Here is a 24,749-nt window from a genome sequence, read left to right on the forward strand (position 1 = left end):
CCCCCTGTCCCCCTGTGTCCCCATGCCCCTGTCCCCCCGTCCCCCGTGGTCCCCATGTCCCTGTCCCCCCATGTCCTCCCATGCCCCCCCCACATCCCCCCATTTCCCCCATGCCCCTGTTCCCCCATGTCCCCGTGCCCCCATGCCCCTGTCCCCCCATGTCCCCCATTTCCCCCATGCCCCTGTCCCCCCAGGTCCCCCCATGCCCCTGTGCCCCCATGCCCCTGTCCCCCCATGTCCCCCATGTCCCCCTGTCCCTGTCCCCCCATGTCCTCCATGCCCCCCATGTCCCCCCACGTCCCCCCACATCCCCCATTTCCCCCATGCCCCTATCCCCCCATGTCCCCCATGCCCCCGTGCCCCTGTCCCCCCATGTCATGTCCCCCGTCCCCCCCCCGTCCCCGGGGCAGACCCATGTAGCTGTCATCGTGGGTGGGGGCCGCCTGGCGCGTCTGGAGCTGCCCGGCCACCTCCTGGATGAAGTACTCGGGGTAGCTGGAGGCCGCGATCTGCTCCTGCGTCGCCGACATCACCTGCCCTGGGGGCGCGGGCGGCCCCTCAGCACCCAAAGGTGCTGCCCGCCGCGCCGGGACGGGACGGGACGGGACGGGGACGGGACGGGGGCGGGCGGGGTGGGCAGGGGCAGGAGGGGCCGGCAGGCAGGGGTACTTAGGGACAGGCAGGGACGGGCAGGGGAGTTTAGGGACAATCGGGGGAGTTTGGGGACAGGCAGGGACAGGCAGGGGAGTTTAGGGACAATCGGGGGAGTTTGAGGACAGGCAGGGACGGGCAGGGGAGTTTAGGGACAATCGGGGGAGTTTGGGGACAGGCAGGGACAGGCAGGGGAGTTTAGGGACAATCGGGGGAGTTTGAGGACAGGCAGGGACGGGCAGGGGAGTTTAGGGACAATCGGGGGAGTTTGGGGACGGGCAGGGACAGGCAGGGGAGTTTAGGGACAATCGGGGGAGTTTGAGGACAGGCAGGGACGGGCAGGGGAGTTTAGGGACAATCGGGGGAGTTTGGGGACGGGCAGGGACAGGCAGGGGAGTTTGGGGACAATCGGGGGAGTTTAGGGACAATCGGGGGAGTTGGGGGACAGGCAGGGACGGGCAGGGGAGTTTGGGGACAATCGGGGGAGTTTGGGGACAGGCAGGAGAGTTTAGGGACAATCGGGGGAGTTTGGGGACAGGCAGGGACGGGCAGGGGTGTCTAGGGGGAAGGCAGGGGCAGGCAGGGGCTGGGGTCTCACCTTGCCAAAAGTAGCTGCCGGGCCCCCCCAGGAGCACCCGTCCCGTCTGCGGAGAGACGGGGGGGGGGGGGGGGGCGCCCCTCCTCAGCCTGGGGCACCCACCAGGACCCCCTGCACCCCTCTATGCCCCCAGACCCCTCTATACGCCCCCCACCCCCACATACCCCCCTGTGACCCCCAATATACCCCCCCATACCCCCAATATACCCCCCCATACCCACTACCCCCACGTACCCCTGCCCCCCCATGCCCCCCAACCCTCACCCCCCCCCCCCCCGCCCGGCCTATGGGTCCTGGCCCCTCCATCCCCATGGCCCCTTCTATCCCCCGTGCTCCCCTACGCCCCCCCCGCGCCCCCCATGCCCCCACCTGGGTGAACTCGGCGCTGAAGCCCCCCTGGCAGTAGCCCTGCCCAGCCGCAGAGTTCAGGTCTGTGGGGAGAGAGGGGGCAGCGGTTGGGGGGGCCCCGTGGGTGCTGGCTGGGGGGCTATGGGGGTGTCACCCCCCCAGGGTGCCGGGCTGGGGATGCCCAGGGTCCCATGGGTGCTGGTTGGGGGGGCTATGGGGGTGTCACCCCCCCGTGGTGCTGGGCTGGGGATGCCCAGGGTCCCATGGGTGCTGGCTGGGGGGCTATGGGGGTGTCACCCCCCCAGGGTACCGGGCTGGGGATGCCCAGGGTCCCATGGGTGCTGGTTGGGGGGCTATGGGGGTGTCACCCCCCCGGAGTGCTGGGCTGGGGATGCCCAGGGTCCCATGGGTACTGGTTGGGGGGGCTATGGGGGTGACACCCCCCCGGGGTGCCGGGCTGGGGATGCCCAGGGTCCCATGGGTGCTGGCTGGGGGGCTATGGGGGTGTCACCCCCCCAGGGTGCCGGGCTGGGGATGCCCAGGGTCCCATGGGTGCTGGTTGGGGGGCTATGGGGGTGTCACCCCCCAGAGTGCTGGGCTGGGGATGCCCAGGGTCCCATGGGTGCTGGCTGGGGGGCTATGGGGGTGTCACCCCCCCAGGGTACCGGGCTGGGGATGCCCAGGGTCCCATGGGTGCTGGTTGGGGGGCTATGGGGGTGTCACCCCCCCGGAGTGCTGGGCTGGGGATGCCCAGGGTCCCATGGGTGCTGGTTGAGGGGGGCTATGGGGGTGACACCCCTCCGTGGTGCTGGGCTGGGGATGCCCAGGGTCCCATGGGTACTGGTTGGGGGGGCTATGGGGGTGACACCCCCCGGGGGTGCCGGGCTGGGGATGCCCAGGGTCCCATGGGTGCTGGTTGGGGGGCTATGGGGGTGTCACCCCCCCGGAGTGCTGGGCTGGGGATGCCCAGGGTCCCATGGGTGCTGGTTGGGGGGCTATGGGGGTGTCACCCCCCCCCAGGGCGCTGGGCTGGGGATGCCCAGGGTCCCATGGGTGCTGGTTGAGTGGGCTATGGGGGTGACACCCCAGAGGTGCCAGGCAGAGAGGATGCCTGGGGGGTTCCCTGGGTGCCAGGCAGGGTCCGGGGGGGGTCACCCTGGGGGTGCTGGGCGTGGCGGGGGGTGACACCCAGGAACCCAGGGGCGCCAGGCAGGGGGTTCTGGGGGTGTCACCCATGGGTACCGGGCGGGGGGGGGATGCCCAGTGGTGCCACCCATGAGTGCCAGGCTGGGGGGTGCCTGGAGGCTCCCTGGGGGTCTGGGGGCGTGGGGCGGGGCGCGGGGGGGGGGGGTCCCACCTGAGCGGCAGGGCGCGTACTCCACGAACTTGGAGAAGTTGCCGATGGAGAGGAAGCAGGTGCCCACCGGCTCCCGGCCCCCCCCCTCCTCCTTGGGGGGGCTCCAGCTGTACAGTGGGGCGCAGGCCTGGGGGGGGGGGGGACACGGGACGACAAGGGGGGGCTGTGTGTGTGTGGGGGGCACAGGGGGTCCGCACAGGGACGGACCCCTGCCCCCTGCTCTCTCCGTGCCCCTTGCTCACCCCCCCGGTGTCCCCCCCTGCCCCGTGCCCCCCCCCCCATACCAAGATGGAGGCGTTGTGCGCCCGCACGGTGGCCCCGAACCACTGCAGGGACTTGAACTCGACGGGGTCGGGTGTCTCCGTGCTGTTGCCCCCGAAGTCGTGGGTGCGGGTCCCTGCGGGGAGGGGGTAAGGGTCAAGCCAGCACCCACCGCCGTAGCACCCATGGGACCCCCGCCCCAGCACCCGCTGCTCCCCCCGGGTTTATCATTAACCAGGCGGGACGAGAGCCCGGCCGCGGTGCCAAGGCCACGGCGGGGGGGGACGTGGCCGTGGGGGACAATGACGTGGGGCTGGGCTGGGCTGGGGGGGCCATTCGAGGGGCCCATGCGGGGCTACTGGGTCCCATGGGTGCTGGGGGCCATGTCCCTGTCCCCGGCCATGCCCATCCCTGTCCCCACGCAGCGCCTGTCCCCAGGCCTGGCCGTGCCCTGTCCCCATGCCCAGGGGGGCCTGTCCCCACCTGTGTCCTCACCCCTGTCCCCCACCCATGTCCCCACCCTGTCCCCATGCCCGGGGGGCCCCATCCCCGACCCTGTCCCCATTCCCGGGGAGGGGGGGGGCTGTCCCCACCCGTGTCCCCATCCCCTTACCGATGTGGTCGAAGTCGATGGGGGTGCAGTCGTCACCGGGGGGCCAGGGGCAGTGGTAGACGGCCCCCCCCTGGGTGACATTGGGCTGGCTCGTGTTGGCCTTGGGGGCACCCACCAGGATGCTGACGCTGGGGGAGGGGGGGATGATGATGAGTGGGATGCTCAGGGTGGGGGCTGTCCCCGTGGGGACACGGTAGCCGTCACCCACGGGACACCCGGGGGCTCGCAGAGTATGTCCTGGGGGGGAGGGAAACCTCTGCCCCCCCCCGCCCCGGGGGGGTCCCACGGGCCCCTCTGACTCAGCCCACGGGGCCGGGCCTGGGTGACCCCTTCCGGCTCCGTGGGAGAGGAAGCGCCGAAACCACCCACGGACGTTGGGGGGGGGGGGGGGGGGATACCCACGTTGGGGGGGGGGGGGGGGGGATACCCACAATGGGGGGGGGCTGGGGGCACCCAGGGGCATCCAGGACCCGGGGGGCGCGGAGGGGCCGGGGGCCCCCCTCCGCTCCCCCCGTCCCCCTGGTCCTGGGTGGAGCGACACGCGGGGGGTGCCCCCCCAGTTTGTCCCCGGACGCCTGGGTCCCCCCCTGGGTGCGGGTCACGCGTGGGCGGGGGGGGGGCCCAGGGCCGTACCCGGACGCCTGGGTTCCCCCCCGAGCCCCCGCCGCCCCCCGGGGGCAGCTCCCGGCTCCGGTTACAGGAAACGCTCCGGCCGGGGGCAACGGGGCCCCGGGACCCCCGGCGGGGGCCGGGGCGGGGCGGGGTGGGGGGACCGGAGCCGGGACCGGGGCTCAGCCCCCGCCCGGTGCCCTCAGCCCCACCGGAGACGCCCGGGGCCGGACTGTTCCCGGTTCCCGTTACCCCGTCCCCGGTCCCGGTTCCCGTTTCCCCTTCCCGTTTCCCGTTCCCGGTTCCCGCTCGCCGGTGCCCCGTTCCCGTTACCCCGCCCCGCTCCCGGTTCCCGTTACCCGCTCCCGGTCCCGTTCCCCACCGCTCCGTTCCCCGCCCCCGCCCCGCTCCCGGGGCCGCTCCCCATCCCGCCGGGCCGGTCCCGGTCCCGCCCGCTCCCCATCCCGCTCCCTCCTGCCGGGGCTCCGTCCCGCTCCCGGTGGCCGCTCCCGCTCCCCGTCCCCGCCCGGTGCCCGGGGGCCGGTTCCCGTCCCCTTCCCAGTTCCCGGGGCCGCTCCCGGTGCTCGGACCCGTCCCGGTGCCGCTCCCGCTCCCGCCCCGTCCCGTCCCGGTGCCGTCCCGGTGCCGCTCCCGGTGCCGCTCCCGGTGCCGTTCCCGGTGCCGTTCCCGGTACCTGCGGGGCCGGGGCAGGTAAAAGTCCAACGCGAAGCCGAAGAGGGACCCGGGGGCCCCGCGGAAGGCGACGGGCCGCGACGCTTCCAGGTTGAAGGCAGCGACGGGCGGCGGCGGCAGCAGCAGCGGCAGCAGCAGCGGCAGCAGCGCCCGGGGCCGGGGCCGGGGCCGGGGCCCGGGGGCGGCGCGGGGGGGCCGGGGCCGGGGCCATGGCGGAGCGGGGCTGGCCGGGCTCGGCGCTGCCTCCCGCTCCCGAGTCCCCTCGGAAAGTGCCCGGGGGGGGCCCGGCCCGCCCCGCCCCGCCGTGACTCACCGGGGAGGAGCCAGAGCCCCGCCGGGCACCGGCACCGGCACCGCACCGGGCCGGGCCGGGGGAGCCGGGGGCACGGGGCGCCGGGACATCCCGGGGGGGAACGGGACATCAGGGACCGGGACACCCCTGGGGCACCGGGACCACTCCGGAGGGACCGGGACATCAGGGAGCGGGACATCCCGGGGACACCGGGACACCGCGGGGGCACTGGGACATCAGAGACTGGGACACCCAAGGGACGCTGGGACACCCTGGGATCCCGGGACATCGGGGATGGGGACACCCGAGGGGTATCGGGACACCCCGGGGGCACTGGGACATCAGGGTCAGGGACACCCTGGGCACACCAGGACACCCGGGGGCACCGGGACATCAGGGACAGGGACACCCCGGGCACACCAGGATACCCCCGGGGGGCACCGGGACACCCCGGGGGCACCGGGACATCAGGGACAGGGACACCCCGGGTGCACCAGGATACCCCCGGGGGCACCGGGACACCCCGGGGATGGGGACACCAGGGACCGGGATACCTAAGGGGGGCTGGGACACCGGGAACAGGGACACTGGGGGGACACTGGGGGAACCAGGACAACAGGAATTGCGACACCCGAGGGGGCTGGGACACCGGGAAGAGGGACACCGAGGACCAGGACACTCGAGGGGGACCGGGACACTGGGAAGGACTGGGACACCGGGAACTGGGACACTGGGGACACAACGGGGGGAATGGGACACTGTGGGGACACCAAGAGACCATGGGAGATGGGGGCCCGGGTGGCAACGGGACACTGGGGACTGGGACACTGGGGGGGGGGGGGGAACTGGGACACTGCGGGGGGGTGAGGGGACACAGGACGCTGAGGACACAGGACACCAGTGAGGGGGCTGGGACGGGGGGTTGAGAACCCAGGTGACATGGTGGGCAGAACACTGGAGGGTACTGGGACAACGGGGGGGATGAGGGGACATGGGGGACACGGGGGGTGGCAGGACAGCAGGACATGCTGGGACACTGGGGCACAGGACACTGGGGGTACTGGGACACTTGAGGGGACACTGGGACGCAGGACACTGGGGGTACTGGGGCGCTGAAGGGACAAAGGGACACAGGACACCATGGGGGGGACCCAGGTGGGACAGGCACAGGGGGACATGGGGGGACACGTCGGGACACGGGCGGGGGGGGGACACACACAGGACACCAGTAGGACACCGGAGGACATGGCGGGGGAACAAGACACTGGGGAGGAACGGCAGGGATGGGACACGGGGGACGGGAGTGGGACAGGGACGGGGGGGGGGACGGACAGACACAGGGCTGGGGACAGCGGCGAGGAGGAAGGGGACACTGGGGGGGGCCCAGATCCGGCTGCCGCTTCCTGGAAGGAAACAGCGGAAACGGAGCCGGAGCTGGAGCTGTTCCCACGCGGCTGCGTGGGGGGGGGGGGGGGGGCCGGGACCCCTCACGGGGGGGGACACACGGGGGGACACGGGGCAGGGGGGGCACACCAGCACCCCGGGACCCTGCCCCAGTGCGGGGTCTGCGTGCGAGGGCGTGCGAGGGGCGGCGGTGGCCCCCCACGTGCTCCCCGCGGCGCCTTCGCCGTCTCCGCGCCAGCGTGCAAACGGTGCACGCGCAGGGCCTTGCTCCACGCGAGCGTGCAAACGGTGCACGCTCAGCCCCCCCCACCCCGCAAGTGCGCGAACGCTTGCACGTCCACCATCTCCCACCACGCGAGCGTGCAACTGGCGCATGCTCAGCCTCTCCCCCCACCCGCACGTGCAAACGCTGCCCGCTCGCTGTGCCCCTCCACGCGTGCAAACGCTGCCCGCCCCTCCACGTGCTCGTGCAAAGGGTGGGACACACCCCACCCCCCCCCCATTCCAACCGGCCCCCGTGCGAGGCGGGTGCCCGGGCGTGCGAGGGGCCGGGGGGCGTGCGCGGGGGGCCGGGGGCCTCGCACGCCTGCCGCGGGGCCGGCCGCATTCCTGCGCCGCTGATGCAATGGCGCCCGCCGCAGCTGGGCCGGGGGCTCGGGGGGCTCGGGGGGACCCAGGCGGCCGGGGCCTTCCCCTGTGTGTGTGTCCCCCCCCCCCCACCAGGTCCCGGCCGCCTGGGTCCTCTGCCCAGCACCCTGCCATGGGTGCTCCCCCACCGCTGCCCCCCCCACCCCTCCCCGGCCCCGGGGTGGGTGGGTGGGTGGCAGTGGGGAAGTGTGGGAGCTTGCACACGCGTGCGGGCACAGGGGTGCGTGTGCCCCCCGTGGGCACAGTGCCTGTGGGGGACAATGGGGACGTTTCCGCGGCCTGGGGGTGGGGGGTGGGGTGTGTGGGGGGGAAATGACGGGCGGGTGGCGAACAATGTGCTGGCGCCGGGGCCCTTCCTGCCCTCGCACGGCCTCGCACGGCCGGCCCCGCGCTGGCACCCCCCCCACCCCCGTGCACACGCGTGTGCCCTGACACCGTCCCCTCGTGCACACACGTGTGTCCCGTCCCTGTCCCCTTGTCCACACTCACCCCAGGCCCCGTCCCCATGTCCCCGTGTCCCCATGCAAGGGCTGCATGGGTGCCCACGGCCACCAGCTGCCCCACTCCTGCCTCAGTTTCCCCCCCGCCCTGGTCCTGGGGGAGCCTGATCCGGGGCCACCCCCAATCCCACGGCTGCCGTCCCCGCGGCCTCATCCGAGGGATGCCCCGTGGGTGCCATCGCCACAGTCTCCATCCCAGGGACACCCCACGTCCCCCCAGCCCCATCCCGGGTGGGGGGTGCCGGTGCCGGGGTCAGGGCTCGGGTGCTCCCGGCTAAGTATGGCCGGTGCCCACGCCGGGGAGCGTCCCTGAGTCACCGCGGGGGCCGGGGGGGCCCCGGGCCTGACTCACCGCTGCCGCCAGCCCCTATATAGCCTGGATCGACAGCGGGGCCACGTCACCCCCGGCCCCCCCCGGCTGGGGCAGCGCCTGGGGCGGCGGGGGGGGGGACGGACAGGGGGGGACCGGGACACCCAGGGGCGGCCGTGGCGGGGCACCCCCATGGGTCGGGGGGGGACGCAGGGTGACACCGGAGCACCCCGATGGGTGCGGGAGGCACGTGCCGGTGACGCTGGGGCAACCCGGGGGTGGGGGGCACTGGCGGGATGCCCCGGGGTGCCCGGCGGGTGCTCGGCCTCAGTTTCCCCGGGGCGGGGGGCACGGGCGCTGGCGCGGCGCCCCGGGGCTGGCGCGGAGCCCGGGGACGGGCGCGGATGCGGCCCCGCGCGCCGGCTGCTTCCCAAAAAGGCGCTGGCGGCTGCAGGCGTTGGGGAGCCGGGCAGGCGGCCAGCCCCGGGGGGCCCCTGCGCCGGGGGGGGACGACGACGACGACGGGGGACGGGGACAGGCAGGGCAGGGCAGAGGCACGGGCAGGGACATGGGGCAGAGGTGGCACCGCTGCGGCCGACACACGCGTGTGCTCGTGGCACCGCTGGCCCTGGCACTGCTGTGGGCACTGCAGGGCTGGGGCCGGGTGCGCACACGCGTGTGCGGGTGTGTGAGCGTGCGCGCGTGTGTAAACGTGTGCGTGCGTGTGTAAACGTGTGCGCAGTCCCAGGACCCGCAACGGGGGGACCCACGGCACACACGTGGTGTGCACGCCCCGCTTACGCACACGTGCACACCCACCACACGCGTGTGCACTCACACACGCCCCCACCAGCCCCCCCCCCCCCCCCCCCCAGGGGCGGGGGGCCGCGCATGACCCCCCCTTTGGGTCTCCCCCTGGCTCCCGCCCCCCCGGGAAGGGCAGGGGGCTGGCCGGGGGCACAGGGACCATTTCACCCCCCCCCCCCTCAGTTTTGGTCAGCTGCCCCCTGCCTCCGAGGCAGCATGGGGAACACCCTGACATCACTCGAGGACATCCCCTACCTCCCAGCCCCGGGCTCCCACCCCCTTTTTTGACCCTCTTCAGCTCCCCGATATTGGGTAAAACACCCCATAACGCGGCTGAGATTAACCCGGAATCAAGCGCGGGGCGTTTCGAGGCCAGAAACGGCAGTTTTAGTGCTCGCGCGGCGAGGCGGGGGCCGGACGCTGCCCAGCCCTCCTCACCCGGCCAGGCTGTTTCTGGGCATTTGTTGTTTTTCTGCCTAATTTCCTGCCTTAACGAGTCCCGCTCGCCCCGCGGAGCCCGGCTGCCAGAGGCGCTGGGGCCTAAGCCCTGGAGGTGCCTGCTCCGGGGCAGGATTCGTCCCTGAGCGGGTAGCAAGAGCCAAACCTCGGCGGGAGCGAGGAATCCCGACGAGCTGCGGAGATAAAAAGCAAAAGGCGTTAAAAAAAAAAACCAAAACCAAAACCACCCCACCAAAAAACCAAACCCCCCCCGCAAAAAAAAAGAAACCCCCAAAAAGGGCTTCACGGGGAGCGATTCCTGCCGGGGCATCCCCCCCTCCCTGGGGCTGGGGTGCTGCTGGGGCGCGGGGGGGGGGGGGGAGGACGAGGGGAACGGGGCTTCGCGGAGCCCCCCGGCCGTGGCTCCCACCCCGGTGACTTCAAAGCCCCTGGGCGAGCCGGGGCCTCGGTGCTGCCATTTGCCTGCGGCCGCCAGACGCTCGCCGGTTCCTGCCCTCTTCCTTTTCCTGCCGCTTTCAGAGGCAGTTTGACGATAAATGGGGATTTTTTTTTTTTTGGGTGCGTGTGTGTGTGTGTCCCCAGCAGAAACCAGCTGGAGAGCGATGCCGGGCGTTGAATCACAGCAGGGGAACGACGCGGGTTAAAACGAAGGGAATTTTGTTCTGGGAATCGCGTAGGGGAACGGGTACGGCCCGTGGGGGGGGGAGGGGGGGGGCTGCTCGGGCAGAGCCGGTACTCACGGCCCCGCACCTCCACGTGGCGCTGGTCACCCCTGCCCGTACTGGGGGGGGCAGTGGGGCGTCTCGGCAGGGGTCCCCGGGACTGCGGGAGCCGTGCGAGGGTGGGGGCACATGGGATGTTTCATCGCTGCACGGAACAGAACAGGGAGAAGCGGTTAAAGCACGTGGGACAAGGCCAAAAAGGCGTAAAACCTCCCCAAAACCGTAGCGCGGAGAAGGCACGCAACACGGCGGGACCCTCCTGGAAGTGTGTGTGTGTGTGTGGGGGGGGGGGGAGCACGATGGGAGCCAGGAGCTGCCGTCCCCGAAGCGCGGCCGTGCCACGGCAACGGCTCGCCCGCTCCACGGCGGCGGCTGGATGCCGCAGGGGACAACGAAGGTGACACGTATCCGTGCTGCCACCCAAAAAAGAGAAAAAAAAACCAAAACCCAAAAGCCCGACTCTCCCTTCCCCGCCTCCTCACGTCCCCATCGGGGGGGGGGGGGGGGGAAACCCGACAGCTCCCAGCGAGGAGCTGGGAGCGATGGGAGCTCCGCTCTCTGGGCTCCGCGACCGCTCTCGACGAGAGAAAATAACGGCAAAATAGGTGGAAAAAGAAACGGGGGTGGGGGGGCGGGGGGGGTGGGGGGAAACGCCTGTCGTTTCCCATCCGGCTCACGGATGAAAATAAGCCAGCCCTCCAACCTACCCGGCCGGATCCACCCTCCGAGCGAAAACTCCCGGCAAGTGTTGCAAGGCCGTTATTGGCACGGTTCGAGGCGCACACGAAACTGCTCTGGAAACCACAGGGGAGAGATGTCAGGCAAAGCCGGAGCAGTCAGACGCTTTTAAACAAGCGAGGCAACGAAGCCGGAGAAATTCCTCCTTAACCCTTACGGAGCAGGAAGGGATTCGGACGGCTTTCCACACCTGAGGGCAACACGTGGGGAAATCTTTCCGGCTCTCCGGCCGGGGAGGGAGGGGAAGTGGGCACCGCTGCGGAAGAGCCGGCTCCGCGTGGGGACGGGATTTGCGGCCGGGGGAGGACGCGCGGGGAAAACGTTTCGCCGAGATCAACCCGGGCGGGCACGCACCCCGTGATTCTCCGGGCCGAGCTGTGCGTGTGGGGGGGATAAACCCTCCCCGTAAACTCAATAAATGGGTTTAAAACATGTCGGGGGGGGGGGGGGGGGAGGAGGAAAAAAAGGCAGCCCCGGGCGAAGGTTAGCGCTTGGCAGGTTAAAGCCCGAGGAAGGAGCGGCCGCCGCTAGACGATCCGTGTTCAGCCTCCGGATCGGAGACGGAGGGAGGAAAAGCGTCTCCCAGATGGGCTGAGCCCAGGATGCGCGGCTCCTGCCAGATGTACGTTAACGGGAGTTATTAGTCGCATAAAAACCGCTCTGCAGCTGCATTTCTGGCACCGGCGAGGGAGGAATTAATTGCAACACCAGATCACTCCTCCTCTGCCCGGCCAGGAGGGACCGGCACGACCCCGCCCGCGCGCTCTCCTCCGATGGACGGGGAAAGATATATATCTGACCTCCCCGTGAACCGCTGGAAAAAGAAAGAAAGAAAGAAAGAAAAAAAAAAAAAAAAAAAGCAGGTTTTCCCCCCAAATTCAGCCCCGCGGGGTCCCCGCCGCCTGCCTTGGATGACGGGGTGTTGGAGGAAGCCGGGGGAGCGAGCGGCGGCGGGGCGGGCAGGGAGCCCGGCCGGGGAAGGCGGCGTGACACGCGCGTTCCCATTTCCACACGTACCGCCCCAAACCCTGTCACCTCCTCCGAGCTCTCCTCACCTCCCGGCGCGGCGGGGGCTCCGTGGGGGTCCACGGAAACATCCCGCTGGAAGGAGAAGGGGAGAAGGAATTGGGCGAGGGGTGTGTGTGGGGGGTGTGTGTGTGTGTGTGGAGGGTTGGGGGATCCCCCCCGTTCCCGGCGTGACGCCGGGGTTGAGCGCCGTCTGGGTGTGACGGGTGTGTGTCACCATCAGGCTGGCGGGGCCGGGGCGGGGGGGGGGGGAGGGGGGATGACGGCGTGACACGTTTTTTGGAGGAATGCACGGGGTGGGGGGGTTAAGGAGGCTTCTCCAGCTGTCCCCCCTCCTCCCCGGGTGGGGAACCCACGGCCCGATGCCCTGGGACACAGCCTGAGCACGAGGCACCCGCGTTGCGCAAGAAGCACTAAAATAGCCCCCCCTGAGCCCAAAATCTGGGCAGCGCCCGTCTGGAAACGCCTGTTTTGGTGGCAGAGGGACCGGAGGGGGCGGATCTGGTGCCCTGCGGGGGGGGGGGGGTCAACAGCCCCCCAGGCAATGGGACTAGGGGGGTTTGGGGTCACCTTTGGCTGGTTTGGTCGCGCCGGGTGGTCCCGGTTGTCCTCTTCGGCGCTGCCACCGCCAGAGCCCGAGTTTAGGGGTGGTCATGGATGGGGTGAGGGGGACAGCAGGGCACCGGGGGCCCGGGGACACGCTGGGGGGGACAGGGCACAGGCAGGGCAGGGGGGTTACGGGGACGCACCGGGGGGGGTACAGGGACACGCTGGGGCAGTACAAGGATGTGGGTGAGCCTAGGGGTGACGGGGTCACCCTGGGGGGTATGGGGGCACGCTGCAGGGGATGACAGGGACACGGGCTGGCCCGGGGGGGGGGGATACAGGGACATACTGGGGGGATACAGGGTCGTGGGTGAGCCGAGGGGTGGTGGGGACACGCTGGGGCGGGGGTGACAGGGACACGGGACGGCCCGGGGGGGTTATGAGGACACACTGGGGGGGTTACGGGGACGCAGACAGGCCCAGGGGGGTGAGATCCCGCCGTGCACTAGAGCTGTTGCCCCCTGCCCCCCTCCCCATGGTTCTGGAGCCCCCTCGGAGGGGGGGGGGGCAACAGCCCCCACCCCCCACTGGTCTGTGGCACAAGGGACGGGGCCAGCACGGAGGATGCTGGGAGTGCAGCCAAGGGAGCGTGGGGGGAGCGGGGCAGGCCGGGAGCTCACGCCGGGGGTCCCCATCCCCGGGGTACCCCCCTCCCCAGGTCACACGGCCCCCTGGGTCCCCATCCCACGGGTAGCCCTGGCATCCGTCCCGTGGGGGTGCCTCGGTCCCCACCCCACAGGGTCCCCTCGGTCCCCCCCCCGGGTGACAGGACACCACGCACACCCACAGGCAGCGTATTTGTAACATGCGTTTAAAACCTGTGGGTACAATCACCCCCCGCAGCAGCAGCCGAGGGGGCACTGCCCCCCCTGGCACCGCGGTCCCCCCAGTCCTGGGGGCAAAACGGGCACCGCCCTGGCCCTGCCGCCACCGTCCGCGGTCCCTCCTGTGCCCGCTGCTCTGCACTGGCCGCAGGGTGTCCTGCGGCTCCCCCGTCTCGGCCACGGCTCACGGGTGGTGCCGGGGCAGAGCTGGGGGGGCAAGACAGGACCAGGGGGGGTCAGTGCGGGCAGCACCCTGGGCGGGGACGACACCCGAACGTGGGCAGCGAGGGAGGGGACGTCCCTGGCTCTGCGGGCCCCTACCTGTCGCACGGGAGGAGCAGGTCATTCGTCCTGATGTTGAGAATGAACGGCGGGGGGTCCTCCAGGTCCTCCAGCTCTGCAAAGGGTGGCAAGACGGGGACATGCCAGCCTTGCGGTGACACGGCGAGGCGGGGGGAGCCCTGCTTAGCACCCCGGGGGACACTCACCAGCCTCCCAGTCCTCCTGGCACTGGGGGCCCTGCCAGGCCGTGGGGACCTCTGATTGCTTCATCCTGTCGCCGAGGGACATGTCCGTCTCTGCGGGGTCAGAGGGGACAGTTGGGGGGGGGGGGGGCCATAGCTGAGCACGGCCGCCGGGGTGGTGGTGGGGGGCCACGCTGTACCGTGGGGGAGGTCGGGCTGGCGCTTGTCGGGGCAGGAGGCGACGTGGCTCCGCAGCTTGGCCTGGGGCACCCTGTGCCTGGCGTTGAAGGGGCAGGTGGCCAGCGTGCGGGCCACCTGCGGGTTGTTCTGGGGGGGGGGGGCGAGGAGAGGCGAGACGTGCTGGTGTGTATGGGGGGGAGCCTCTGCCTCAGAGCTGGCTGACCCCCGGCCCCCAGCAGGCCCCGGCCCCTCGCAGGCCCCAACCCCGGCCCCCGGTAGGCCCCAGCCCCCAGCCCCGCTCACCCGCTGGCACTTGACGAGGTGGTAGGGCAGCCGGGACACCCGGACCTGGTGGCTCTTGTCGTAGGGACACTGGACGAGCGCCTCGGGGTCCACGGCGGGGTCCATGGCGGGGCTCAGGCCCCGGACCCGGCCCAGGCCGCTCGGCGCAACGGACTCCCAACGGGCCTCGCGCGCCGCCGCGTCGCCACGGCAACGGGGCCCGGCTTCCGGCGCGGCCTGTGGGGGCCCGCCGCGCTCCCCTGTCGCCATGGCAACGGGGCCGGGCGGCCGCCGCGGGGCGCCCGCTGCGCGGCTGGGTAGGCCCGGCCGGTGCTCTAGGAGCCCCGGGCGGTGCCGTATGAGCCCCGGGCGGTGTTACATGGGCCCCGGGAGATGCTATATGAGCCCAGACAATGGTATATGGGCCCTGGGCGGTGCTATATGGGCCCCGGGTGGTGATATATGGGCCCAGGCAGTGTTATGTGGGCCATGGGCGGTGCTGTGTGAGCCCTGGGCAATGCTATATGAGCCCAGGTGATGTTATATGGGCCCTGGGTGGTGCTATATGAGCCCTGGGCCATGCTATATGGGCCCTGGGCAGCATTATACGGGCCTGGGCAGTGTTACGTGGGCTCTGAGCCGTGTTATATGGGCCTAGGAAGTGGTATACGGGCCCCCGGTGGTGGTATATGGGCCTGGATGGTCTTATACGGGCCCCCGGTGGTGGTATATGGGCCTGGATGGTCTTATACGGGCCCCCGGTGGTGGTATATGGGCCTGGATGGTCTTATACGGGCCCCCGGTGGTGGTATATGGGCCTGGATGGTCTTATACGGGCCCTGGGTGCTGTTACAGGGCCCAGCACCATGTTATAGGGCCTCGCACGGTGTTATGCGGGCCTGGTTGCTGTTATATGGGTCACGGCTGGTGTGGCAGGGCCCTGGGTGCTGTTGTAGGGCCGTGGCTGGTGCCATACGGCCCTGGCCGGCGTTACGCGGCTGTGGCCAGTGTCACGCAGCGGTGGCCGGCACTATACGGTCCCGGTCAGCATAGCACAGCTGGGACTGGTGTTACATGGCTGTAGCCAGCACTGCCCGGCTGTCAGCCGTGTCACCTGCCACAGCTGGTGTCGCATGGCCGTGGACGGTGTCATCGGGCCACAGCCACGGCTGGACCTACGTGGTGGCGGTGGTGTCACACGGCCGTGGCGTCAGGCGCCGGCAGTGTCAAAGGGTGGTGGCGGTGTCACGGGGTGGTGGCGGCGGTGTCACGTGGTGGTGGCTGCAGCTCGGGGCCCAGCTCAGGAAGGGGAAGTTGGGTGTTGGGGCCGCGGGGCCGATCGGGGGACGTGGGAGACACGGGGTGGCCCCCCCAACCCCCCCCCCCCATCCCAGCGCGTCGCCGCCATGTCGCTGCCCTCCATCTACCAGAACAAGTTCGCCGAGAAGCTGACGATCCTCAATGACCGGGGACGGGGCGTCCTCGTCCGCATCTACAACATCAAGAAGGTGGGTGCGGGGTGGGGGTGGGGCCCAGATGCCTGGGTCCCCTGGGTGGGGGGTGGGGTTGGGGTACAGGACACTGGGGTACCCCCCCCCCCCCCGATCTAATGGGGAAGAGCCTGGGTTCTGCCTGGAACGAGGGTCATGAAGAAACAGGGGGGGGTGGGATCGCTGGGGCAGGGGGGTCTGATGGGGGGGGTCCGAGCCCAGGAGGGGGTTTTGGGGGGGGGTCTGACACTGGGGGGTCCCCGCAGACCTGCTCCGACCCCAAGACGCGGCCGCCCTTCCTCGGCGAGAAGGCCATGGAGCCCTCTGTCAAGTTCATCAACAAGAAGTTTCCTCACCTGGATGTGCGGAGCAGCACGGTGAGGGACCGGGGTGTCCCCTCTGTCCCCAAATCCCTGTCCCCCCCCACCCTGTGCCAGCCCTACCTGGCTGTCCCCTCTGCCTCCCACCCCGTGTCATCCCATCCCCGCCCCATGTTGCCCCCATCCAGTGCCCACACTGTCCCCTACGTGTCACCCCGGTCCGTGTCACCCCGCTTTACGTCACCATCACCTGGCTTCCCCTCCATCCCCCTCCCCTGGTCAACCTGCCACCCCTTGCCCCATGTCACCCCTCCCCGGGTGTCCTCCCTGTGTCACCCCACCCCGGGTGTCCTCACTGTCCCTCTGCAGCAACACCTGGGGCCGGTGCACAAGGACAAGGGGGACATCGCCCGGGCGCTGGGACCCTTCTACCACTCCTTCCTGGACGTCCTGGAGTTCAGGGTGAGCTGGGGCGCGCGGCGGGGGACAGAGCGGGGTTTCGGGGGGCAGCACTGGCATTTCAGACCTGGGGGGACAGAAGTGACGCGGTCCCTGTCCCGTCCCTGCCAGGACCACGTCTACGAGCTGCTGAACACCATCGATGCCAGCCAGTGCTTCTTCGACATCGTGAGTGGGGCGCAGGGGGTGTTCGGGAGGTACTTTGGGGGTGCCACGGCCGTGCCCGTGCGCTCACAGCTCTCCCCTCCTCAGCACGTCAACTACGACTTCACCAAGAGCTACCTGGACCTGGTTGTCACCTATGTGTCCCTCGTCCTGCTGCTGGCCCGCACTGAGGACCGCCGGCTGCTCATCGGCATGTACCACTGCGCCCACGAGATGAGCCACGGCACCAGGTGGGTCGGCTGTCCCCACCGGGGATGGCCCCACGGACTGTCCCCACTGGGGCTGGCCCCGAGGACCGTCCCCGACCCCCGTGCCACCGTCCTCGCAGTGACTCCAGCTTCGCCCGCCTGGGACAGATGGTGCTGGAGTACGACCACCCCCTCAAGAAGCTGATGGAGGAATTTGGGCCGCACACCAAGGTGGGATGGGGCTCCCCCCAGCCAGCGGGGCCACATCCTGCCCCGATCCATCCCACGGCCCCCCCCCGTGATGTCCCCCTGTCCCCCAGGCTGTCACCAGTGCCCTCCTGTCCCTCCATTTCCTCTTCGCCCGGAGGAACCAGGGGGCTGAGCAGTGGCGCAGCGACCAGCTCCTCAGCCTGCTCAGCACCGCCGGCACCATGCTCAGCCCTGCCAGCTCCGACACCGTGAGTGCCACTGCGCCGTGGGGACCGGGGCCGGTCCCAGGCGAGGCTGCAGGAGGGCTGAGGGCGGTGACACGGTGACGCCTGTGTCCCCAGATGGCCTGTGAGTACCTGTCCCTGGAGGTGATGGAGCGCTGGATCCTCAGTGAGTCCTTGCGGTGCCCGCGGGTCCCCAGCCCCACGCGGGCAGCCTGGCTCCCGGTTTCGGGCCGTCCCCCTGCCCGCTGTGGGGCCGGCAGCGCGGGCAGCCCCTGCCCGCCTGACGGCTGTGCCCGCAGTGGGGTTCCTGGTGTGCCCGGGGGCCCTGAGCTCGTCCCCGCAGTGCCTGGAGCTGTGGCGGCTGGCGCTGCAGGGCTCACTCTACGTCACCCTCCTCCGCGACGAGACCCTCCAGGTCCACAAGGTCACCGAGGAGCTGCTCAGCAGCCTCAAGGGGTAACAGCCGTGCCGGCGCCGGGGCCGCAGAGGGTGCCAGGGGGGTGCCGGGGTGGGTGCCAGGGGCTGGGGGCTTTGCCAGCAGCCCTGCTGGGTGCCAGGGGCTGCGCTGGGGTGCCAGGAGACTTCGCAGGGTGCCAGGAGGTTGTGCTGGGTGCCGGGGGATTGCGCTGGGTGCCAGGGGCTGGGGGCTGTGCCAGGGCCTCTGTGGGGTGCCTGGGCCTCTCCTGGGTGCCGTGCTGGGTGCCGTGACTCTCTCGCAGGTACGGGAAGCGGGTGGCCGATCTCAAGGAGTGCAAGGAACACGCTGTGGCTCACAGGTTGGGGACTCAGCGGGGGGACAGAGGGTCTGGAGGGGCTGGGGAGGGTCCCAGGGGTCCTGGAGAGCTGGGAGGTCCCAGGGCGTCCCAAAGGATGGGAAGGTCCTGGGGGTCCCATGAGTCCCAGAGAACTGTAGGGGTCCCAGGGGCTCCTGGGGGTGCCAGCACCCTTGGGGGGGGTGGCTGGGGTGCCCCGATCGGGTCCACATCGGCCCCGTGCCACAGCCCCCACCTTTGCCACGTGGTGCCTGCAATGTCTCCACTGGGTGAGTGGGGTGACTGGGGGGCGGTTGGGTGGCCCTGACCCTGACCCCCACCCTGACCCCCCCTGCAGCGGGTCCCTGCACCGGGGCCGGCGGGCGTACCTGCGCGGGGCCGTGCGGGAGCTGGAGGCGCTGCTGAAGGACCAGCCCGGGCTGCTGGGACCCAAGGTGAGCACGGAGGGAACGGGGCAGTGGGGGTCAGGGGGGCAGGGTTTGGGGTGCAGGGGGTGCGTGTGTGCAGGGTTTGGGGTGCAGGGGGTGCGTGGGTTCAGGGTTTGGGGTACAGGGGGTGCGTGGATGCAGGGTTTGGGTGCAGGAGGCTAGGTGCCGGGGCTCTGCACATGCCTGGGGGGTGTGAAATGGATGCTGGTGGGGTCTGTGGGGGGGGTACTGCCGGTGCCAGCCTGGTGCCATGTGGTGCCAGTGTCCAGGGCCACTGGTGCCAGCCGGGTGGCGGTGCCTGGTGGCAGCACCCCGTGCCTGGTGCCCTCTAACCCCTGCTCTGCCCAGGCTCTCTTCGTCTTCATGGCACTCTCCTTCTGCCGGGACGAGGTGAGCTGGCTGGTGCGGCATGCCGAGCATGTCACCAAGACCAAGACGCCTGAGGACTTCGCTGACAGGTAGGCACGGTGTGCGGGCACCGGCTCCACGTGGGGGGGATCAGTGCCCACGGGGGGCACCCCCAGCCGTGGGCAGGCTGGTCTCGTGGTGGGGGTTGCCCTGGGGCAATGCCGGCATGCCATGGGCATGGCTGGCACCGGGGTGGTTTGGCGGGCACAGGCTCTGACCAGCAGCTCCGGCAGCAGCCACATCGCGGAGCTGCTCTTTCTCATGGAGCAGCTGCGGAGCCTGGTGCGGCAGCAGGTCGGGGTGCTGCAGCGCTACCACGTCCAGTACCTGGCCCGCTTCGACGCCCTGGTGCTCAGCGAAGTCATCCAGGTACCGCGGGGCACTAGCAGGGGCTGATCTGTGTCCCCCATTGGGGCTGTCCCTGTCCCCTGTGCCCTGTCCTGGCTATTCCTCATCCTGTCCCCATCCCCGGCCCCGCAGAACCTCTCCGTGTGCCCCGAGGAGGAGTCTATCATCCTGTCGTCCTTCGTCAGCTCCCTCTCAGCTCTCTCTGTCAAGGAAGGTATGGTCAGTGTCCCCCCCACCATGTCCCTGGCACTGCCCGGGGACCGATGTCCCCCCTGCCCTGGGAGCCCTGCAGCAGTCCTGGACCGTGCTGGGCACCCAGGCACAGGCTTGTGGGGAAACGGGGAGACGGCAGCTCCCGGGGGTCCTGTGGGGTGGGCACTGCCACCCCAGACTGGCACCCACCAGACGACTGGCACCCCCAGGACCAGTACCTCCAGATTAGCGCCCCCCAGACTGATACTGCCCCCAGCCTCCTCCCCACAGCCATGTCTCCCCACGTTTCTATTTCCTCGCAGTTGACAAGGAACAGTTTGATTTCACACCGCTCCGCCTGGACTGGTTCCGGCTGCAGGTGCTGTCCCTGTCCCTGTCCTTGTCCCTGTCCCCATCCCAATCTCCATCCTTGTTCCCGTCCCTGTGCCAATCCCCTTCCTCTCTCCCCATCCCTGTCCCCATCCCCTTCCCTATTACTGTCCCCATCCCTGTCCTTGTCCTCGTCTTCTTCTCCTGCCCTGCGGTGCCCCTGAGCCCGCTGTCCCCCCAGGCCTACACCAGCGTTGCCAAGGCCTCACTGCCGCTGAGCTCCAACCCCGACGTGGGTCGCGTCATGAACCTCATCGTCTTCCACACCAAACTGCTCGACTCCCTGGAGGAGCTGCTGGACGAGGCCTCCGACCTCTCTGACCTGTGGTGAGCGCAGGCACCTGCTCTGCCTCAGTTTCCCCCCAGTCATGGGGGGGTCACCCTGGCTGGGGGTGTTCCAGCCACGTCCTCCACCCCAGCACGCATGGAAAGGTGTCCCACGTGTGCTGGGTGACAGGTGTGGGAAGGGACAGAGGTGGCCGTGGGGGACGTGTCACCCATGGGGAGAGGTTGGGCAAGATTAGGTGACGTACGCGTGGACATGGGGACGGGGACAACACGCACGTGGCACAGGAGCAGTGTGTCCAGAAAGACAAATCCCCTCTCCTGCCCTCCCTGCCCTCCCTGCCCCTCTCTCCTGCCACCCCTGCCCCCTTCTTCTGCCCCTCTGCCCCCACCCCTGCAGTTTCTACCCTCGCCCCGTGGAGAAGATGTTTCTGGCGACGATGGAGGAGCCCTCGATGCTGCGCTACAGCATCGCCTTCCCTATGCTCTGCAGCCACTTCTCCCGCTGCATCCACCCCATGTGTCCAGAGGAGGTGGGTCCTGCTGCCCGGGGGGACACGGGGGACACAGGGGAACCGTGGCTGGCTGCTGCCCGGCCAGCTATGGAGGGGCTGGGCTAGGCAGATGTGGGTAGGGGACAACGGCAGCCCCACGGCCTCGAGGCAGCTGGTGGCAGGCTGCGGACGTGGCCGTGGCCCGCATGCCACGCGCCGTGACGGTGCCGTGGCTTTCCCCCCGCAGTATCCCCACCTGAAGGCCATAGCGCTGGGGCTATGCAACAAGTTCCTGGAGGAGATGGCCCGGCAGGCCAGCGCCTGCGTCATGGACGCCTGCGCCGAGCAGCACAACCTGAGCGAGCAGGTGAGGGTCGCGCCTCAAGGGCCTCTGAGGTCTCTGTGGCTTTTGGGGTCTCCATCACCTTCAGGATCTCTGTGGCCTCTGGGGTCTCTGGGGTCTCCAGGGCCTCTGAGGTCTCCATGACCTTTGAGGTCTCCATCACCTTCTCTGTAGTCTTTGGGGTTTCCATGGCCTCTGTGGCCTCCAGGGTCTTTGTGGCCTTTGGGGTCTCTGTGGTCTCCATGGCCTTTGGGGTATCCGTGGCCTCTGGGGTCTCCGTGGCATCTTTGTCCTCTGGGACCTCCATGGCCTCCAGGGTCTCCAGAACCTCTGTGGCCTCCATGTTCTCCAAAGCCTTGGGACAGCAGAGGCCATGGGGGGAAGACCTGGCAGGGCATGTCCCCAGTTCAACCATGGGGATGGTGACCTCTGGTCCTGGAGGCCCCGGTTGGGCTGTCCTTGGTGCCGTGGCCCGTGGTAACCCGCTGCCTGTGTCCGGCAGCTGCTGCCCAAGCACTGCGCCTCCACCATCAGCAAAGCCCGCAACAAGAAGACCCTGAAGCAGCCGGCCAAGAAGGGGGAGCCCGAGCGGGACAAGCCGGGGGCCGAGAGCCAGAGGAAGGACCGGACCCTGACCACCAAGTGAGAGCCACCCGGGGCTGGTGAGGGTGGGCAGGGGGCTGGCGGGAAGCGGTGGCCACCAGACGTCGGGTGTGGGCATGGTGTGATGTGGAGGCACGGCGTGACCGTGGGGTTGTCCCCATGGGGCCGCGGTGTGGCTAACGGCGCCTGTCCCCCCCACCCCAGCATGGACAAGCTGCACCTGATGCTGGCCGAGCTGTCCCTGAGCCTCAACCACGTGCCCAACTTCACCGTCTTCGAGCACACAGTGACGCCGGCCGAATACCTCAGCAGCCACCTGGAGACACGCTTCACCAAGTAGGGACCGCACCAGGGATGAGGGACATGGCGGGGCCAGGGTGGGCTGTGGGTGCTGCTGGGAAGGGGACGCTTGGCCACGGCTCTCCAGACAGCCCCTTCCTGTCCCTGCAGAGCCATCGTGGCCATGGCAGGCTACAGCCAGGCCACGCAGGAGGTGGCCCGGCCCTCGGAGGTGCTGGTGGGGCTGAGCGCCTACATGACCTTCATCCAGTCGCTGGGGCAGTTCGTGGGCTTGGACACGGGGCGCATCATCCGCAGCGTCCTCCTGCAGCAGACGCAGCCCCGCGACGCCGCCGGTGAACAGACGCTCACCACCATCTACACCAACTGGTGGGTGCCATGCCGGGACCGGCACCCTCCCTCCCTCGTGGGAGGTGGCCCTGTGGTGCCGTGGGTCACGGTGACCTGGGTCACGGTGCCAGGTGGTGGCAGGAGCTTGGTGTCCGCAGGTACCTGGAGGCCCTGCTGCGGCAGGCCAGCATGGGGGCCATCGTCCTGGCCCCGGCCCTGCAGGCTTTCACCACGGTGCCCCGGGAGGGCGAGCCCCCCTTCAGTGCTGCCGAATTCTCCGACGTCTCAGGTGAGGGATGCAGGGATGCTGCGGGGGGGGCGGGGGATATCATCACCCCCTGACCCCGCTGATGTCCCCCTCCCTGCAGAGATGCGGGCGCTGGCCGAGCTCATCGGGCCGTACGGCATGAAGTTCCTGAGCGACAACCTCATGTGGCACGTGGGCTCCCAGGTCACTGAGCTGAAGGTAGGGCTGGGGGCTGGGACCGGGGCTGGGGGACTGAGACCAGGATCAGGGGACTGGGACTGGGGTCGGGCTGCTGGGACCAGGTTCGGGAGCACGGTGTGACGGGGGAGGCAGGGCCACCCCGGGGACCATTCCAGTCCCCTTGGGCTTGCCGGCCAGTGTGGAGGGGGAGCAGAGGGGCCGGGACGTCCAGGTCCCTCCCGGCCACCTGCGGGCTCGCCGTGTCCCCGGTGCCACGAGCCTCACGTCCCCCGCAGAAGCTGGTCAACGAGAACATGGACACGCTGGTCCAGCTGCGCTCCAGCTCCTGCAAGCCCGAGCAGATGGCAGCTCTGCTGCCCCGGCTGACCTGTGAGTTTGGGGGGGAACTGGTGACACGGAGGGGGAGCGTGGGGCTGGCACACGTGGGTGTGCGCACACACACGTGTCCCCACTGACCCCTCTCCTCCCGCAGCGGCCGAAAACGTCCTGAAGCGCATGACCATCATCGGGGAAATCCTGAGCTTCCGCGCCATGGCCCAGCAGGGCCTGCGGGAGGTGGGTGCCTCCCACCCCACGGGTCCCCCACCCCACGGGACCCCCACCCGCGTGCCCCACAGCCTGAGTGGTCAGCAGGAGCCCCGTGAGCATCCACCTTCTCTCTGCAGGTCTTCTCCCACCACTGCCCCTTCCTGATGGGCCCCATTGAGTGTCTGACGGACGTTGTCACCCCCGACACCGACATCCAGGTTGGGCACGGAGCGGGACGGGGACAGGGTGGCACCTCCAGTGCTTGGGACGGCTGTCCCCAGGCAGGGCCAGTTGCTGCTGTCCTGCGCCCGCCGCAGTGTTGGGTGGCACTGCGTGGTGCTACGGGGCACTGTGTGGCGTTGTATGGCACCGTGTGGCATCACGTGGCATCGCGTGGTCCCTCGTGCCCAGCTGCACCCTGCGTCCCCAGCCCTGAGCCTGCGCGTCCCCGTCCCCCCAGGTCACCCTGAGCATCTTCGAGCTGGCCTCAGCCGCGGGGATCCCCTGTGAGGTCGACCCCGCACTGGTGAACGTCCTCGCTGGCAGCAAGACGGGTACCACGGGGGTCTGCTGTGGTCGTGGGGGTCTGTCCCTGAGATCCATGACACTGCCGCAAGAACCCCAGCCCCACTCACCTTCTCCTATCCCGTGTTGCCTCCCTGGGACCCCCCGGGGTCCCCTCTTGGACCCCTGTCTAGTGTCACCTCCCTCCCTGGCAGACGGCTCGTCCCCGGAGGAGGACTACAAGGTGGCCTGCCTGCTCCTGGTCTTCGTGGCCGTGTCCCTGCCCCTGCTGGCCTCCGACCCGGCATCCGTCTACAACACCGAGGTGGACGGTGAGGCTTGGCCGCGACCCTGGCAGCTTCGTCCCTGTGTCCCCAGTCCTGGCTGCGTCCCCGTGACCCTGACCCCACAAGTTCCCCTCTGTCACACCTTGTGTGCGCTGGGACCCCCGAGGGTCATCGGTGCCCCGTAGCCACAGCTGAGGGTTGGTGGGGACAGCGGGACCGCAGGACTGGCAGAGTTGGTGCCCCGTAACTGCGGCCAAGGAGGTGGGCACAGCGGAGACCCCGTGCTGTCCCCAGCCTACCTCCGTCCCCAACCTACCGGTGTCCCCAACCTACCATCTGTCACCAACCTACCGGTGTCCCACCAACCTACCTGCGTCCCCAGGCTACAACAACAACATCCACTGGCCTGGCCAAGGCCATCACGTGTCGGCCGCCCTCTTCACCATCCACAACAAGAACATCGAGACCCACCTCAAGGAGTTCCTGCTGGTGAGAGAGGCCGGGGGCCACGGCTGTGCCTGGCCTGGGGGTGGGGCGCCCTCCCCGGGTGGGCGCCGTCCCCAGTGCTGATCAGGATCTGTCCCTCAGCTGGCCTCCGTCAGCCTCCTGCAGCTGGGCCAGGAGACGGACAAGCTGCGTG

General features: G+C 69.9%; 3 protein-coding genes across 8 annotated transcripts; 1 reads left to right on the plus strand and 2 right to left on the minus strand.

Moving 5' to 3' along the window:
• Nucleotides 1-412: 412 nt before the first annotated feature.
• LOC143173996 (integrin alpha-5-like) lies at nt 413-7,981 on the minus strand (the record flags this gene model as incomplete). The annotated part of the gene is given in 8 exon segments (XM_076364110.1): nt 413-538; nt 1,250-1,295; nt 1,619-1,680; nt 2,955-3,081; nt 3,239-3,351; nt 3,829-3,956; nt 5,132-5,391; nt 7,964-7,981. Coding segments are annotated over 8 exon segments (880 nt in total), but the record flags the coding sequence as incomplete, so codon positions are not given.
• A 1,524-nt stretch (nt 7,982-9,505) lies between these two features.
• LOC143173997 (gametocyte-specific factor 1-like) lies at nt 9,506-14,572 on the minus strand. Of its 3 annotated transcripts, XM_076364111.1 has the most exons (10): nt 14,414-14,572; nt 14,131-14,257; nt 13,955-14,044; nt 13,788-13,863; nt 13,461-13,673; nt 12,607-12,737; nt 12,066-12,111; nt 10,980-11,066; nt 10,291-10,417; nt 9,506-9,723 (listed from the first exon to the last, which is right to left on the minus strand). In XM_076364111.1, exons 1-10 carry the CDS (start codon nt 14,516-14,518, stop codon nt 9,568-9,570), a joined length of 1,158 nt encoding a protein of 385 aa, XP_076220226.1. In that variant the 5' UTR covers nt 14,519-14,572; the 3' UTR covers nt 9,506-9,567. The 3 variants fall into 3 exon arrangements, with proteins under 3 accessions (XP_076220226.1, XP_076220227.1, XP_076220228.1); XM_076364112.1 differs by lacking the exons at nt 9,506-9,723; nt 12,607-12,737 and having other exon boundaries at nt 10,349-10,417; XM_076364113.1 differs by lacking the exons at nt 9,506-9,723; nt 12,607-12,737; nt 13,461-13,673 and having other exon boundaries at nt 10,349-10,417.
• Nucleotides 14,573-14,704: 132 nt separating this feature from the next.
• Nucleotides 14,705-24,749, plus strand: NCKAP1L (NCK associated protein 1 like; the record flags this gene model as incomplete). 4 transcript variants are annotated; one of them, XM_076364105.1, is given in 31 exon segments in its annotated part: nt 14,705-14,808; nt 15,823-15,900; nt 16,149-16,259; nt 16,572-16,664; nt 16,773-16,829; nt 16,914-17,056; nt 17,155-17,245; nt 17,335-17,472; nt 17,566-17,614; nt 17,748-17,904; nt 18,168-18,224; nt 18,559-18,655; nt 18,998-19,107; nt 19,291-19,426; nt 19,538-19,619; nt 19,921-19,976; nt 20,169-20,314; nt 20,673-20,805; nt 21,014-21,133; nt 21,612-21,751; nt 21,917-22,048; nt 22,163-22,381; nt 22,474-22,631; nt 22,711-22,808; nt 23,066-23,159; nt 23,263-23,345; nt 23,456-23,536; nt 23,779-23,872; nt 24,038-24,154; nt 24,492-24,598; nt 24,698-24,749. In XM_076364105.1, coding segments are annotated over 31 exon segments (3,232 nt in total), but the record flags the coding sequence as incomplete, so codon positions are not given.

Source organism: Aptenodytes patagonicus, unplaced genomic scaffold (genome assembly GCF_965638725.1).
Source record: "Aptenodytes patagonicus unplaced genomic scaffold, bAptPat1.pri.cur scaffold_583, whole genome shotgun sequence".
In the NCBI taxonomy this organism is placed as follows: domain Eukaryota; kingdom Metazoa; phylum Chordata; class Aves; order Sphenisciformes; family Spheniscidae; genus Aptenodytes; species Aptenodytes patagonicus.